The sequence below is a fragment of the Phaseolus vulgaris genome, chromosome 4, assembly GCF_000499845.2.
Source record: "Phaseolus vulgaris cultivar G19833 chromosome 4, P. vulgaris v2.0, whole genome shotgun sequence".
In the NCBI taxonomy this organism is placed as follows: Eukaryota; Viridiplantae; Streptophyta; class Magnoliopsida; order Fabales; family Fabaceae; genus Phaseolus; species Phaseolus vulgaris.
In genome coordinates, this window is record NC_023756.2 from 18,676,616 (window position 1) to 18,691,278 (window position 14,663).

The 14,663-nt window shown below is 31.0% G+C and overlaps 1 protein-coding gene across 1 annotated transcript; it reads right to left on the reverse strand.

Annotated features, from left to right (window-relative positions):
- Positions 1–1,081: 1,081 nt before the first annotated feature.
- LOC137837380 (polypyrimidine tract-binding protein homolog 3-like) lies at positions 1,082–9,034 on the reverse strand. Its single transcript, XM_068646355.1, has 15 exons — positions 8,914–9,034; positions 8,382–8,448; positions 6,834–6,905; positions 6,643–6,719; positions 6,061–6,139; positions 5,631–5,754; positions 5,171–5,235; positions 5,019–5,068; positions 4,817–4,858; positions 4,675–4,726; positions 4,522–4,567; positions 4,415–4,428; positions 3,712–3,819; positions 3,476–3,619; positions 1,082–1,950 (listed from the first exon to the last, which is right to left on the reverse strand). The coding sequence occupies exons 2-15, from the start codon at positions 8,436–8,438 to the stop codon at positions 1,561–1,563; spliced, it is 1,320 nt and encodes a 439-aa protein (XP_068502456.1). The 5' UTR covers positions 8,439–8,448; positions 8,914–9,034; the 3' UTR covers positions 1,082–1,560.
- Positions 9,035–14,663: the final 5,629 nt, after the last annotated feature.

Sequence of the window (14,663 nt, forward strand, 5' to 3'; positions counted from 1 at the left end):
CTAAGACTGAAACTTACTACTTAAATTCTTATAAGCCCTATACTAACTTGATCGTCGGAGTGCAATCAACAGGTAGGGTCTCCTATGTTTCAATAGAGCTACGTTCAAGAGCAGCAAGAGATAGGATGGATCGTGAAGAGACACACGAAGTTAGAACTTGTCATCTGAGTCAACTGACGAGCAAGTCAACTAGAAAAAACAATAATAATAATAATAATAGTTATAATAAAAATAAGGATGAAAAGAAAGAATAAGATATCAATTACTTAATTATCTTTTAACTCATTTCCTCCGGAAATAAATATATTACATTAAAAAATGGAGATAAATAATAGGATAAGAAATGTATGGACATCAAACAATTAATTTGTCACAAAATAGTCATTTTGTCTTATCTACAACTTCTTTGTCGCCAAACAGTTCTTAAAAAGTAATTATTATAACAATAAACAAACTCATATGATAGTTTTTTATTAGATGACATTCATTTCTTTTAAATATAAGGATTAAACTTACATATATAATAGATTATAATTGGAATATGCCAATCCATAAACATTTTTCTCTTTAAATGTACGGATTAAATTAGATAAATACTTAGATCAATACAAAATAATAAATCTGAGAACTCCTTGAAATTTTTACCAGACTCATGCAAGGATTAACCATTAAATCGCAAATTTAATTAGGCCAAGATAAACATTTTTTATAAACTAAACAATGGTAACTTATCATCCACCCCACTCCCTACCAGGAATCCAAACATACATAGCCTGGGGAAGAATAGGAACAACTCATAAATGTGTAAATATGAAAGAAATTAGAATCACCATGCATATCTAGCAAAGACTGCATAAATAAAAAAAGAGGTCCTTTTATTTACTTAATGCGAATTTTACATTCTTTCATTGAAGTTCGAAATGGAGAGGGATGAGGAAGATAAGAAGAGAATCTAAAGGATGAAAATGTTGTGAATCCTTGAACATGCAAGGAGGAAGGAAAGGGAAGAAAAGGGTAGGAGATGAAAGAGAAGTAGAAAGAGAGAACCATGTAGGTTCTACGAAGTACAGATAGGAATAAATAAAGCAAAAACAAAAATGTAGTTTTTCACTTAGCTGGACAAGAAAATTGAAAGGGGTTGAGAATACAACAGAAAGGGCTACTTAGCCTGAATTACAGAACATATACAACAATCATTATAAAAACAAAACCATAGGAGAATCCCTCAACTCTGAAGAAGGTAGTAACTTAACTTTCCTCTCCCTTTTCTATTCTTCAAGACTACATCCATCTGCAATAATAATGCTTGCCCCACTACTTTATGTTAGCAACCTAAAAATCTAGTGCAGGTTTTATCTAGAGGCAAATGAGAAGAGAAATGATTCAAAGAGAAAAAGTAGTGCAGGTTTTATCAGTAAATTAGCAAGCAAAGAGACCATTACAATGACAATGAAGGTGACATAATCAGCATAAAAATTATCCTTCCCAAATTCAGAACCTAATATGCTTAGCAAGTAGCAACCATAAATCAGTTTTCCTTCAGTTCTTAGCGAAGCCTGCTCATATATTCTGCAACTGGGAAAAGGAGATACGGACAACCGATCCAGAAAGTGGACTTGCATGTTTGCACACAAGGGCTTCAGTAGCCTGTTCTTCAGTCTCAAACTGAACAAGTGACTGTTTTTTACCATTCATCTCAAAGACTTTGCAGTTGACAATGTTACCATGCTCCTCCAAAAGGCTTACAATCTCATCTTCGGCTATGTCTTGTGGGAGGGTGGACAAGTGGATCATTTTTGTTGGTGAGCAGCAATACCGATAATTCTTTGCAGCATTTCGGTTGAATCGATTGAGATTTGAATTGACATACTCGTGTGCATCAGCACCTTGGGATATGCTTGCATGCTTTGAATAGTTGACTTCCAACCGCTTCCCAAACAACATGGCTCCCTGTGTTTCAAATTGAAAAGGTTTTAGATAGCGGCTCAAAACTAGAGCTGAAAAAATGTATGATTAAATTGCAGGCAACAAAAATATATGGAGAATAGATATATCAAATAAACACAAATGCTTTGTAGATAACTAAAGGATCCGTCATGAGTTCAATGTAATGTGCACTAGAACCAGCATATAATCTCGATTCAATTGGCTAGAAATCTAGTCTTAACCAAACAGTTCCCCATTTTTTACTTTCTCATGAGCAGCAAAGACCATCAATAAAATATACAGTTCAACTGACTCAAATTTCGCATTACAAAAATCAGCTTATAAAGATATTACAAGTTACAACCATAATCTCTATCAATAACATATTCAATGCTACCATCTCAAAAATATGGATCAAAACTAATCATTGAAGAAATCACCATTGCGTGCCAAATAATACCGGTCGACTAAGAATAAACAAACAAAAATGAGCAGAAGTTTTATATTACCACAATCTCTTAAAAATAAACAGTAATGAAATAAAAATATCATCTCATTACAAAATACATCTTTCAAATTCAGTATCGCTGGATACAGCACGCATAGGCATCAAGAAAATAAAACCATTACTATATTAAAATTAAATTACATAAAAATATAAGTTGGGTAATATTTTTCACGGGCTAGTGGGGAAAATATCAGCATATGGTGATGGATTCCATATCTCTTTTAGGTGTGAATGCTTAAATGAAATAAATTTAGAGAATATAAACTTTAAAAGAACATTTATCATTATTAACAGAATATCAATAATATGACTAATATTCAGGTAAAACTAAATTGGTTTTTGACTGCTGAGCTGCAGCTTGAAGCAATGCCTGTCAAGCAAGAGGGAACAGCTGCCACCACCAGGAAAGAGGGGCAACAAACAAAGAAACAGAAAGAGTTTCTCCAATGCAAAAACGACATAATTTCTTCATTATTAGGGTAGACCAGGAACAAGATGTCAAAGCTAACTATGTCAACAAAAAGGGACAATGTACAAAGAGGTTTATGAACTCAAGTCAACAGAAAGAGCTTATCCTCCCTAGCTGATGATACCAGTCTAATGTCAGATGGAAACTTCAAGGTTTGAACATGAAAAAAAATGTGTTGGAAAAAATGTGCTTAAGAGATAGTTTTTTCATGTACATATCATGCTCAATGCATTTAGAACACGTGGGCATAGTGTCTAAACGTTTGAACATAATTTATATTAGCATAGTAATGATCTCCACTCTCCACTAAGGATGTGTTTCGGTAAACTGCTTAATTAAGCACTTACTGAATAAGCACTTGTGCATCAGTTGTTTCAACAATAAAAAATGAATATGGTTGAATTGTTTCCGAGTAAGTTGCAAAAAGAGAAGACTGGTAAGCATATATCTTCTTGCATGAACAACAAATACAATGACTATCTACAGGCACAATAATAACATTTCACGTTAGTGAAGATATCACACGTTCTAGTTAAAAGATATATAACCAGCAAGGTGTACAAGAAACAAACCTTTAGAAAATGTACCGCCAATTCAGCTTGGAAACCATCCCCCATCTGGATAAGTGCATGGTCAGGCTTATTTCGGAGAAGTTTAATTCTGACTATGTTCCCATAAATGGAGAACAAGTTGAACAGTTTATCTTCGTCTATTCTCTGAATAAAAACAAATTCCAAGCCAAATATATTTTAAAAAGTGTAGAGAACTTTATGGAAAAAGGGAAGAGAGGTCAAGGCAATGTATTTACATCAGGACTGAGATTCGCAACAAGAACTGTACACCTTTCATTTGTTCCAGTTATGCCAGGAGGCAAACCTCCCCCAAAGGCAGCTGCAATTGCAGCAGCATTGGCCATCTAAAATTCAAAACATATTAGCATGCCTTATTGATATTGCATATTTTATGTCCAGAATGGCTTATAATCAAAACCAACTGAGAAAGCTTAAAATAAAAATTAATTTCTTTTCCAAACAATTAAGCTATGCCAAACATGCATTAAAAATAAATCGGAAGAAAAAATCATTCAAATGATGCACATCAATAGTCAACTTATAAAGAAAAAGTAGATAACAATAGGCTCATAATATAATGACTGTCATTTATCACAAAAAGGAAGAAAATTCCAAGCTGATCACAAAGTAGAAAGGCCAACAAAATTTTTCAGAGAAACTTCATCTGAAAAATTAAAAGTCCCATCGGAAATTACTTTGCTAAAGATCAGCAAACTCAAATTCTCACTTTTGATAGGGTAATCATGAAACCAAGTATTTATCACATTTAGATTTTAAAATATCTATATAGTGAAGAGAAATCAACCACTAATCCACTAGGCATTTATAATGCTACTTTTCACAATACGTAAATTGATGATAAGTTGATAACTTCCTTCTATATTCCACCGCATTCAATAATCACAAAAGAGACATCAACTTGACTTGAAAAACATCCACCTGTGAGAATCCAGCTGTAAAAAGAAAACGAAAAAATATTAGTTATACAAAAATTGAAATAATAAAAACAAAGCAAACCCACCAAAGCAACTTAAAATATTTAGCACCTGTCCTGGCTCCAGAATACATGCCTCCTGCATCACCATATCCAGGCTATTTCATAGAAGATGAAAGATGAAGTGAAAAAAATATTAGAAAGGGTTTGACTAAGATCAACAAGAAGATTTGATTTATAAATACATAAGTAATAAACAACATACTTGTGAAGATCGGCCTTTCTGTTCAGTAGGCAGATTTGGGTTTGTGAAGTCCCTGTGGAGCATGAGGAATAAACTCAGTAACAATGTTATAAAAGAGACAATGTTTAAAAAGACTAAAAATGAAGAACCAATTGAGTCACACCTTGAACGATCATTATTGTAGTTCACTTGTAGTTCATCAAGGCTGCAATGAACATAAATTATTATCCAACCAAAATTCAACCAAGGCAAAGGCAGAAAGATGGGGGATATAAAATTAATCAGCAGCATAGAAGCATAACACAAGTCTCTTCTAAACCAAAAAATCAGAATAGAAAGAAATTACTGAGATAAATTTAACCTACTTTGAGAATTGAATGTCCAGCTGACAACAACCATCATAAATATTGCGTCCCTAGAAATTGTCAGAATACAATCATCAAATAAAGAAAATGTTAAATCGGAAATTAAAAAACAACCCAAGTAATACCACAAGCTCCATGTAAATGCAAATAACCTGTAGTGTACTTCTGGCAGCAACAGCACTTTGACGGGATTGATACTGGATGAGAGCCTGAAAGCCTACACAGTTTTTAAACACAGGATGAAACAAGTAATAAAACACATGCACAAAACATCAGCCAATTGAATATGATATGAAGACAGTCCTCTTCCATAAAAAAATGCAGTGATGGTCTTTGCTCCTCAATAGTCATATCTAATAACAGGATGTATGTTTACTGTGTTGAAAAGAAGAAAAAATGAGACACTGTGACACGTATAAATCCAAAAAAAAAAATCATTAATATCAAGGAACTCAATTTCCTATTTATCTACCAAAAAATATTTACATAATGCAAAATAAATTATTACATGAACCAAATATACCCTCTATTCAACCCATTAAGGCCCCCAAGACAAAAAGAAAATTTTAATACGAAAAGAAAGAGAGAGGAAGAAATCTGAGAGAATCTGACCAGCTGACTTCTGAAAGGTTACAATCTTTTCCACAAATCCATGAGGAGAAAACACTTGATGTAGCACATCCGCTGTTATAGGATACAGCATGTGATGAACTGTAACTAAGAGAATTCGATTTGGCTGTGCATCCAGAGAGTTGCCAACAGCATAGAGAAAGAGAAGAGAGAGAGAGAAAGGAGAATAAATAGAGAAGTTCGTGATAAAGAGAAAGAAAACTACAGAACAAAAGAAAGCAACACTATACTTATTGCATTACAAAGTCTGAGAACAATATACATATATATTACAGGGGACAAAACATCGCATAAAAAATAAAGAATACAAATGGTCAATGAAAAAGGACAGGTAAATATTCAGTTTTTGCCACAACAAACAAGTTGAGGCATATATTTTCCATTTAAAGAAAAAAAAACAAAAAATACCAACCTCATCCTCCCGTGCTTGATTTTGATCCATTGTAGTGAGTTCTTGATGTGAGGAAAACTGGACATAAACATTTCTCCCCCTACAATAAAACAATAAGATAACTATGAAAAGAATAGTAATATCTTAGCAATAATGGGAATTAATAATGCTTTTCAAATCTCAAAACAAGACATCCAATATCATGTTATCAAAATACTACCTTTGGTCCAGTATACAAGAACCAAATACCCAATCCATCAAGACCAACAAAATAGTTGAATACCCACTTCCGTAAATGGTTTCAGTAAAGGTTAATGGTCATATTTAATTACATTACTCATAACTAAAGGGATAATTTTTTCAACCAATGGGTGACTTATATTGTTAATACCATCTACTTTGTTGGGAAATGAGTCAATGTCTCATTAATGGACTTCGTACCTTAATTAAGGATATAAAAGACAGTTACGAATTAATACATTTGAACATAGTTGACAACACTGCATTTGAAAGTGGGTTCTCATTCCTATAAATCGGACCAGAGGTAGTTGTATTCAAGTCAACCACAAAAAATTCAAAAGTGAAAAAATGATCTATTTATACCTTATGCTTGGCTGAACATTTGAATAAAATTGTAAAGCATTAACTGCAGAAGGAATATCTTGCATTTGAAGAAGTGCCTACAAGAGCAATAGAATATTCAAATAAAAGAAAATGATAAATCGAAACATCCTAGAACTCCAAGAATCTAAGAAAAACAGAAAATTTTATTTGAAAGTATGAAGAATACCTACCTGATTTTTGGCACGCAACATAACAAGCTTTGTTATAACTCCAAAAGGCTGAAATAGCTGAAGCAAATCATTCTGCAACCAGATACGATTTATAAATCACTTAATAAATTTGAAAACTCAGCTGAAAATGGGAAAGAATTGTTCATTCAGATAATCTTTGAAAATCAGCCCGTGTCACCTATAAGTGGACCCCACCCCACCTAACATAGTAAGAGGGAATCTGCAATTGACATAAGCAAGCACTGAAGATCCTTTAACATCAATTTTTTTAAGTAGATTCAAAGTTATATTTTCTAGAGCTCTGGAGTGCCCATGAATGCTTTATGTTTTAAAAGTTTTTCTTCCATTCTTTTAATAAAATTCCCCATTCTGTGATCCTATATCTTCGTTCCTCCATCCTTCATAAATTTTATCCAATGACAGAGATAGAAGATTTTAAGAATTCCAATCAATTGTGACAACAGCAATTGCAAATTGATTCCTCCAATATAATCAAAAGGATTTGTTGGCAACAGAAGACATATATTCCATTCCAATACAACTCAACAATCTCCTCCCTCGAACAAATGAGTAAACATAAAAACAACATGCAAACATTGGTCGTTGGTATTCAATTACTCATGGAATACGGTGACTATAAAAAGCAATTTTAGATACACTTTCCGATTGTCATAAATACACAGTAAACAAACACCCTTGTATTTTACTACAGGCTGGCCTTTTGGAATTATGATTGCTATGGTGAATCCCTTTTTCATGTAACTCCGATTGTCATAAATACACAGTAAACAAGCACCTTGTATTTTACTACAGGCTGGCATTTTGGAATTCTGATTGCTATGGTGAATCCCTTTTTCATGTAAAACGTATTCTAAAACCAACTTTTTTCCTTTTTTCCGTGACCTGACATCCAAAGCCCTCTCACGAGGTTGTCACTGTTTCATTTGGATTGTAGAACTCAACTGATCAGTAATAGTAAATTAGATTATGATCGCACAAAAGACACTTCATATCAGAAATTATTAACACAATTTCTGAAACCAATGTTCATCTGCTTTTACATTTCCCTACTGATAGGTGTCTCAGAGTCTAGAACATTCAGATAATACTAAGCTAGAAGAAACATAGAGTGCCGAGGCAACTCACAATAATGTAGAACTGCTTCTGAAACGAACTATGCAAAGCTTTACAGTTAACTACATGTTATTACCAGAAGTTTCGTTACTGACATGATCTTGCAGCTTCCTTTTATAAATATAACTATTAATGTTGAATAGAACAAGTAATTTTAAGTTAATACTGTCCAACTTTGTTAGATATACCCACTACCTAAGTAGAAGGTTCAGTTAGCAAGGAATGGTTGTTTTACATCTAGAGAGATCCAAAGTATAGCAAACAAAACCTGTTACAATCAATAACTGAAATGGAAAGTGTAGAACTAATTACAAAAAGAACTACTGTCACTTTCTTTCCCAGACGAGTAAATATTGCAGAAGTTACCATAAAACACAGACCAAAAAAATAGTAAGAATGAGAGAAATAATTTACTTCGGATATCTCATGCCCCACATTTCGAACGTGAATGACCTTGGAAGGTTCAGCCATTGCAAATTACCTAAGCAAAAATACAAATAACAAAAAGGAAATAAAAATTAAAATAAATAAAAAAGCATATAACCAATATATCTGCATCTTCTCTTCTGCTTGCATTCCAATTTGAACATGCAACAAAACGCACTAAGAAGCTCGAGATTCATTTGCTACGAAAAACCCAATTCACAGCAAATCAAGATTCAGGCGGAAAAATTTTGGGGCTTTCTGAAACCAAGTGCGAATCGCGTAAAAATTCAAACTTTATCTCCTACTCGATCGAACTCGTGAAAAACTCAGATACCCAATTGAAGAGGTGAATCTAAGAGTGAGTAGAACAAAAAGTGATATAAAAAAAATGCCACGCGGCAAAAGGGTATCTTTGAATCACAAAAAGGAGCACAAAAAAGTTTCTCAAAATCGCGTCATAGGCTGCAAATCGTACAAAATGGAAAGCTAACACTCAGAAGCAGAGAGAGAGAGAACTTGCCTCGAGAGAGTGAGTGAGAGAAGGAAAGAGAAGAAAGTTTATTACAGAAGGTGCTAAGGGTGTCGTGAATTTCTTGCCCTATGTTTGTAATCATTTTTAAGCCCAAAACATAGGAACTCGCTGATCCAAAAATATTACATATTTTTAATTTGATTTATCAATTGTTTTCTATAAATTTAACTTTAAGTAAAAATTATTTATACTAATAGTTAAATATGTGGATATTAATACTGAGAAGAATTTAAGAAAAACCTAAAAAGAAAAAAAAAAACTATGTACCTTGCAGTCGAAAAAATACTTATCCATTATTTGGATTTGGAAATGGATTTTGAGATGATATAAAGGAATATGAAGAAAATAATATTGTTTGGATTAAGATAAATAGAGTATTACGTGTAAGAAGAGTTTAAAATTGTGAATGATGTGATAGATATAATTTTATAATTGATAAAAATATAAGTTTACAAAATTAACTTTGTTTTTGTCGGTTGACTCTGATGACAAGTTCTACCTTGTATTAGAAAATTCATATCTTTGGTTGTTTTGGTACGTAACTCTATTGAAACGGAGGGGGTTCTACCTGTTGATTGCACTTCGATGATAAGTCGATACAGTGCTTATAAGAATTTAAGAAGTAATCAGTTTCAGTCTTAGAAACAGCGTACCTTAACCTGGGATCTCAAGTCTCTTTTATAGTTTACCTCTTACTGTAGTTTTCTATCACGAAAATATAATTTCAACTAAAAGCATACTCAATAGGAAAATATTTTGTTCAAGGGTACACCCATCCAGGGAGTGCATATCAGGGTTCCAATCTGTTTACGTAGACACCCTCAACATTGTCTCTTCATCATGCATGCAACTTAACCCTTACATGCCATAGCACGCATGGGCTTAGGTTTAAAAGAAAGTATTTACTTAAGCTAGACCTCATGCGCACTAAGCACTCCCCTAGGTCTATAACTACCCTCGCTAGCCGCCTAGGCCTTATGCCTGAAGGATTATACGAAAAAGGGACTAATATATACATCTGGAGTCAAATCACATAGATCTGCCAACTTGACCTAAGAGCCAAGCTAACTTGTCTATGGCAGGTGCTAAGGTCCGACCACCGAGCTGAGCTCTGAGGTCCTGTGCAAACTTTATATTTAAAAAATGTTAAAAAATTAATTTAATTGATTTATGTATAAATTATAATTATTTTTCATTAAAATATTATTTTTAGTGATTGAAATATCATTTTTGATAAAATATTAGAACTATTTGATAAAAATACAAAATGATATAAAATTTAATAAAAAAACTTAAATATTTATAATTATAAATATTTGATAAAAAATTATTTTATATTAAATAAAATTATTATTTTTATCTTTATTTTTTTATAATTATTATATAATTTTATTTTATTATTATAAATATTATTATATTATATTTAATTATGTAATTTTATTTTAAATAAAAATAAATAATAATTTAAGTTTAAAATAAAAAAATAAAAGAATAAATTATAAATAATTAATTTTATATATAACTTTCTTCACAAATCTTTTATATATACGAATAAAGTTTCAGAAAAAAAAATATTTTATTTCTATGTTATTTCTATTATATTCTTTTGATTTTTTATTTTACCTTTAACAAAGTAAATATTTATCTTTCTTTCTTCTGAATCAGACGACAATTATCAGTTAAATTGTACTTTAAAATTAACAAAATAATAATATAATTCATAAAGTGCATATTATCGACTAATTAATTTTAAAAAAAAATTGTAACATAAGATAAAAATCTAGTTTCTAAAAATACTATAAGCAACCAGACAAGTATTTGTAGAGTGAATTATATATTTATTTCTTAAAATTGTAACAGTTTTTCCAATTAATCCCTAGAAACAATCAAAGGATAAATACTTTCTAAAACTAAATATTATTAATTGTTTTGGTACCTAAAGTTGAAATCAACTATTAATTTGATCTCTAAAAATAAATAAAATGATGAATAATTCTTAAAATTATAAATTAACAAATAATATAGTCCCTAAAATTGTAATGACGATGTCTAAAATTAAATAGACATAACTTTTTTACTTCTTAATTTTTACAAATTTATAATACAAGCCTACTTCCTCAAAAAAAAAAAATCTCACATTTTAATCTTAATTCTCAATACTATAAAGCTAATAATTTATGCAATTTAATCGGCAGTTAATTTTGCAATCTATTATGTAGTTATTTATTCTTACCCGAAACTTTTGGTTTTCTATTTTTCGAAAAAAACCTTATGTAATTAAATCAGAATTTCAAACTTGTTTTTTTATAACTGTTTTATATATTTAATTGCACTAAAATACATAAAAATATAATCAATTAAACACATTAAGTTTTTTAAACTTACGTTTTTCTTTTAGATTTTTATAACTCCACTCTTCAGTTTTAAAGCATATAAAAAGAAACTATTGACGCACGTTATCTTGTAAATATAAAAATGAATATTTAGTGTGTATTATTCTTTTAAAATATGTATATTCTTAAAGAAAAAATAAATTAATATAAATATATTAAATATGAAGTGTAATGTAACTATTCACAACACTTTTGTAGATTGATCATCTTAAAAGAGTTAAACTTCTTTCTTTTATTATTTTTAAACGTTTATTTTACTTCATAATAAATTTCAACCTCTTTTTTTTCCTATTTTTATTATTAATATGTATTGATTGTCAATAAGTTATGAATATTACTCTATTGGATTCGCTAGAAGATAATTTGAGATTATTTGACCATATTTGTATTATTGTCTATTTGGTATTAGACAATTCAGCACTCTAACAGAATCTATATCGAACTATTTTTAATTTGATTGTTAAACGACAATGATCAACATTTGTATAAATTGATGCAATCAAACTTAGTACAAAAATGAACTATGTTGCATGTAGTAGTGGGAGAGTTACTAAGAGTTAAATTAATGTTTTTTTTTTATTTCCTTAGCTTACTATATACATTCTTTTGGAAGTTTTATGTTCCAATGTTGCGTATAAGTTAGAATTTTTTAGGCATTAGTATGAGAGCAATTTGAACCTTGTAGTTACAATTGGTTATATAAGGGGTGTTGAATGGAGCTCGAACTCAAATCACTTTTTATCAATCACGATAAAACAAGAATAAGGGATATAGTAAAGTATGCAAGAGATTTATACTCCCCAAACATTAAGGCTTCATCCAGTCCCTTTAAGAGCCTTAAGTACTATTCACCTATTTAGGTAACAAGTAGTTTCCACCTCTCCAATAACAAGTATTTTCCACCTCTATAGGCAAAGTATTCTCCACTCTCCATGCAAAGTATTAAATACCTCTCCAGGCAACAAGTATTGAACACATCTCTAGGAAAACAGTCTTAATCTCCTTCTGAGACCAAGACCTCTCAACTAGTGAGAAAACACTCTCGACAAGAGAGTAGACAATGAAAGCTCACATGGTAATCTTCACACAATGAAGGATTTACAATATAAGGATCACTCCCCAACCTATGAGTGCTATAAACAACATATATGAAATATTCTCTCAGAAAGACTATACACACTCAAACAATAAATGCTTAATCACTTGAAGTAATCTTGTACGCTCGTATTCTCTTGTTCACATAGTCGTTAGAGACGTTGGATATGGAAATCTTTGCTCTTGATTGATTCTTCTACACATCTTGGACTTGAATGATTTTTTCTTTGATTATATTATTTGTGTCACGTGAAACAATTTGAATTGTTTCCTTTATGATCTTTGATGTGAATATTAACCATTTAATGTATGTGATTGATTCTTCAATAATGTATTTGTTACAATTGTTTCACTATAATTGCCTTGGATGATGAATATGTGAAATATTTGATGACATTAATTGTGTGTCTTTGCCATCTATAATTGTCTTCAATGCTTTTCTAAATTATTTCTAACTTTGTTGTGGATTGAACTTTGAATATAATCTTGAATCTCGTTCTCCACTTGAGTTTTGTTACATTTGACGCTGATCAATGAAGGTTTTGGCTTGTATTTTTAATGCTCTTTCACACTTGAATTCTTCTTAAATTTATTTCTCTTAAATTTTATCTCTTCGTTATTTGTAGCAGTTTTGAATGTTTTAAATGGCTTCCCATGAATTTCGCTCTGCAATAACTTCATTATGCCCATTGGACACTCAATAAGGAAACTTGTGTTTGTTCTCCTTCGCGTCTTGATTGTTCCTAAAATCACATTTAGAAACCTTTGTGATTCCCAATGATATTAATATTTTCAATATATCAGAGCAAATATATCACTAAACAATAATCTCTTAATATATTAGAATATCATATGAATTATCAACACTTTCCATTCTCAAATATTAATCAATATAATTTCAATTCCTCTTGAATATCTTCCACAAAATATATTTTGAAAACTTTTAAATGAATAGGAGACACGTGTGCTCTCTTTTTGAAATAATTTTCAAACACATATTTGAATATCAAATTAAGTACAACTATGTTTGTGCAAAATATCTTTCACCGAGCATTTAAGATATATTAATTTTTCTCACTATATTTCAAAAAATATTTGCAGATATGTGAAAAATTTAGTCACATGTTATATTCATTAAAGTTCATTTGAAAACATATTTAAGTCTCAAGTAAAACACTGTGTTTTGATCAAAAATGGTTTGCATAACTTAGCTTAATCAAAATGAGTTTAGAGAATATTTTTCAATCATTTAAACACATATAAAGTGAAATGATCAAGTTTAGAAACTTCCCCGATGATGGAATTCTTCTTCGTGCTTGTGTAGTTTATGTTGAACAAGGTGCTTTGATGTCTCCAAATCCAAGTGGAAAGTTTGAAGACCTTGTTGCTGGTTGTGTGAGTGTTGTCTGGTAGTCTTTGAATTGTTAATTCACTCTCTAAGATGATCCAAGGTTAATTGAATCTTAATCTTTTTAAAAAGATGAGTTTTCTAAAAGAGTGTGAAATTTAAACCGGTTGAAATGTCAAATCAACTGGTTGTTTGACACTTAGTGTTTTTAAAATGGCTTGGAAAAGCTTATCTTTGTTTTGACTTTGCTGTCAAACAGATTCAACCGGTTGTTTCGAGAAATCAACTGGTTGTATTTCTGAAAACCTTAAAGAATTATGTTTAGCGGTTTTAATTTGTTTTAAATTATTCCAACAAATTTTGGTTTTTGATTTAACAGCTTTGACCATTTGATTGGAGTATAAAAAGGTTGTTTTACGCTCCTATGCATTAACTAAGGAAGAGAGATCAATAAAAATAGTTTACAAGATTTCAAAAAGATTTTGGATCATCTCAAGTGTGGAATAGGATTGGGACTTGTACTAATGAACTTTAATCTTTTATTTACCCAAATGTATTCTATTTCCTTTTTTCTTGAACATTGTATTTTTGTGTGTTCTGGTGTTGTGCAGTTTCAGAAGGTGGTTATGGAAACTTTGTGGTTTTCGAAAAGTGGTGTGTGTTCTTGAGGGGTTCAAGATCATCACTTTTGGTGTGTGTTTTGTAATCTAGGTTTGATTACATAGTGAATTCTCAGTGGTTAAATGAGGACTAGATGCAGCTCTTGGTTAAGAGTGAACAAGTATAAACATCTTGTGTGAATCTCTCTATCCTTACACTCTTTAAACTGATTTAGCCTTGATTTTCAACACTATTGGTATAAACAATCGATTGTTTTGCAAGAACAACCGATTGATTTTCTG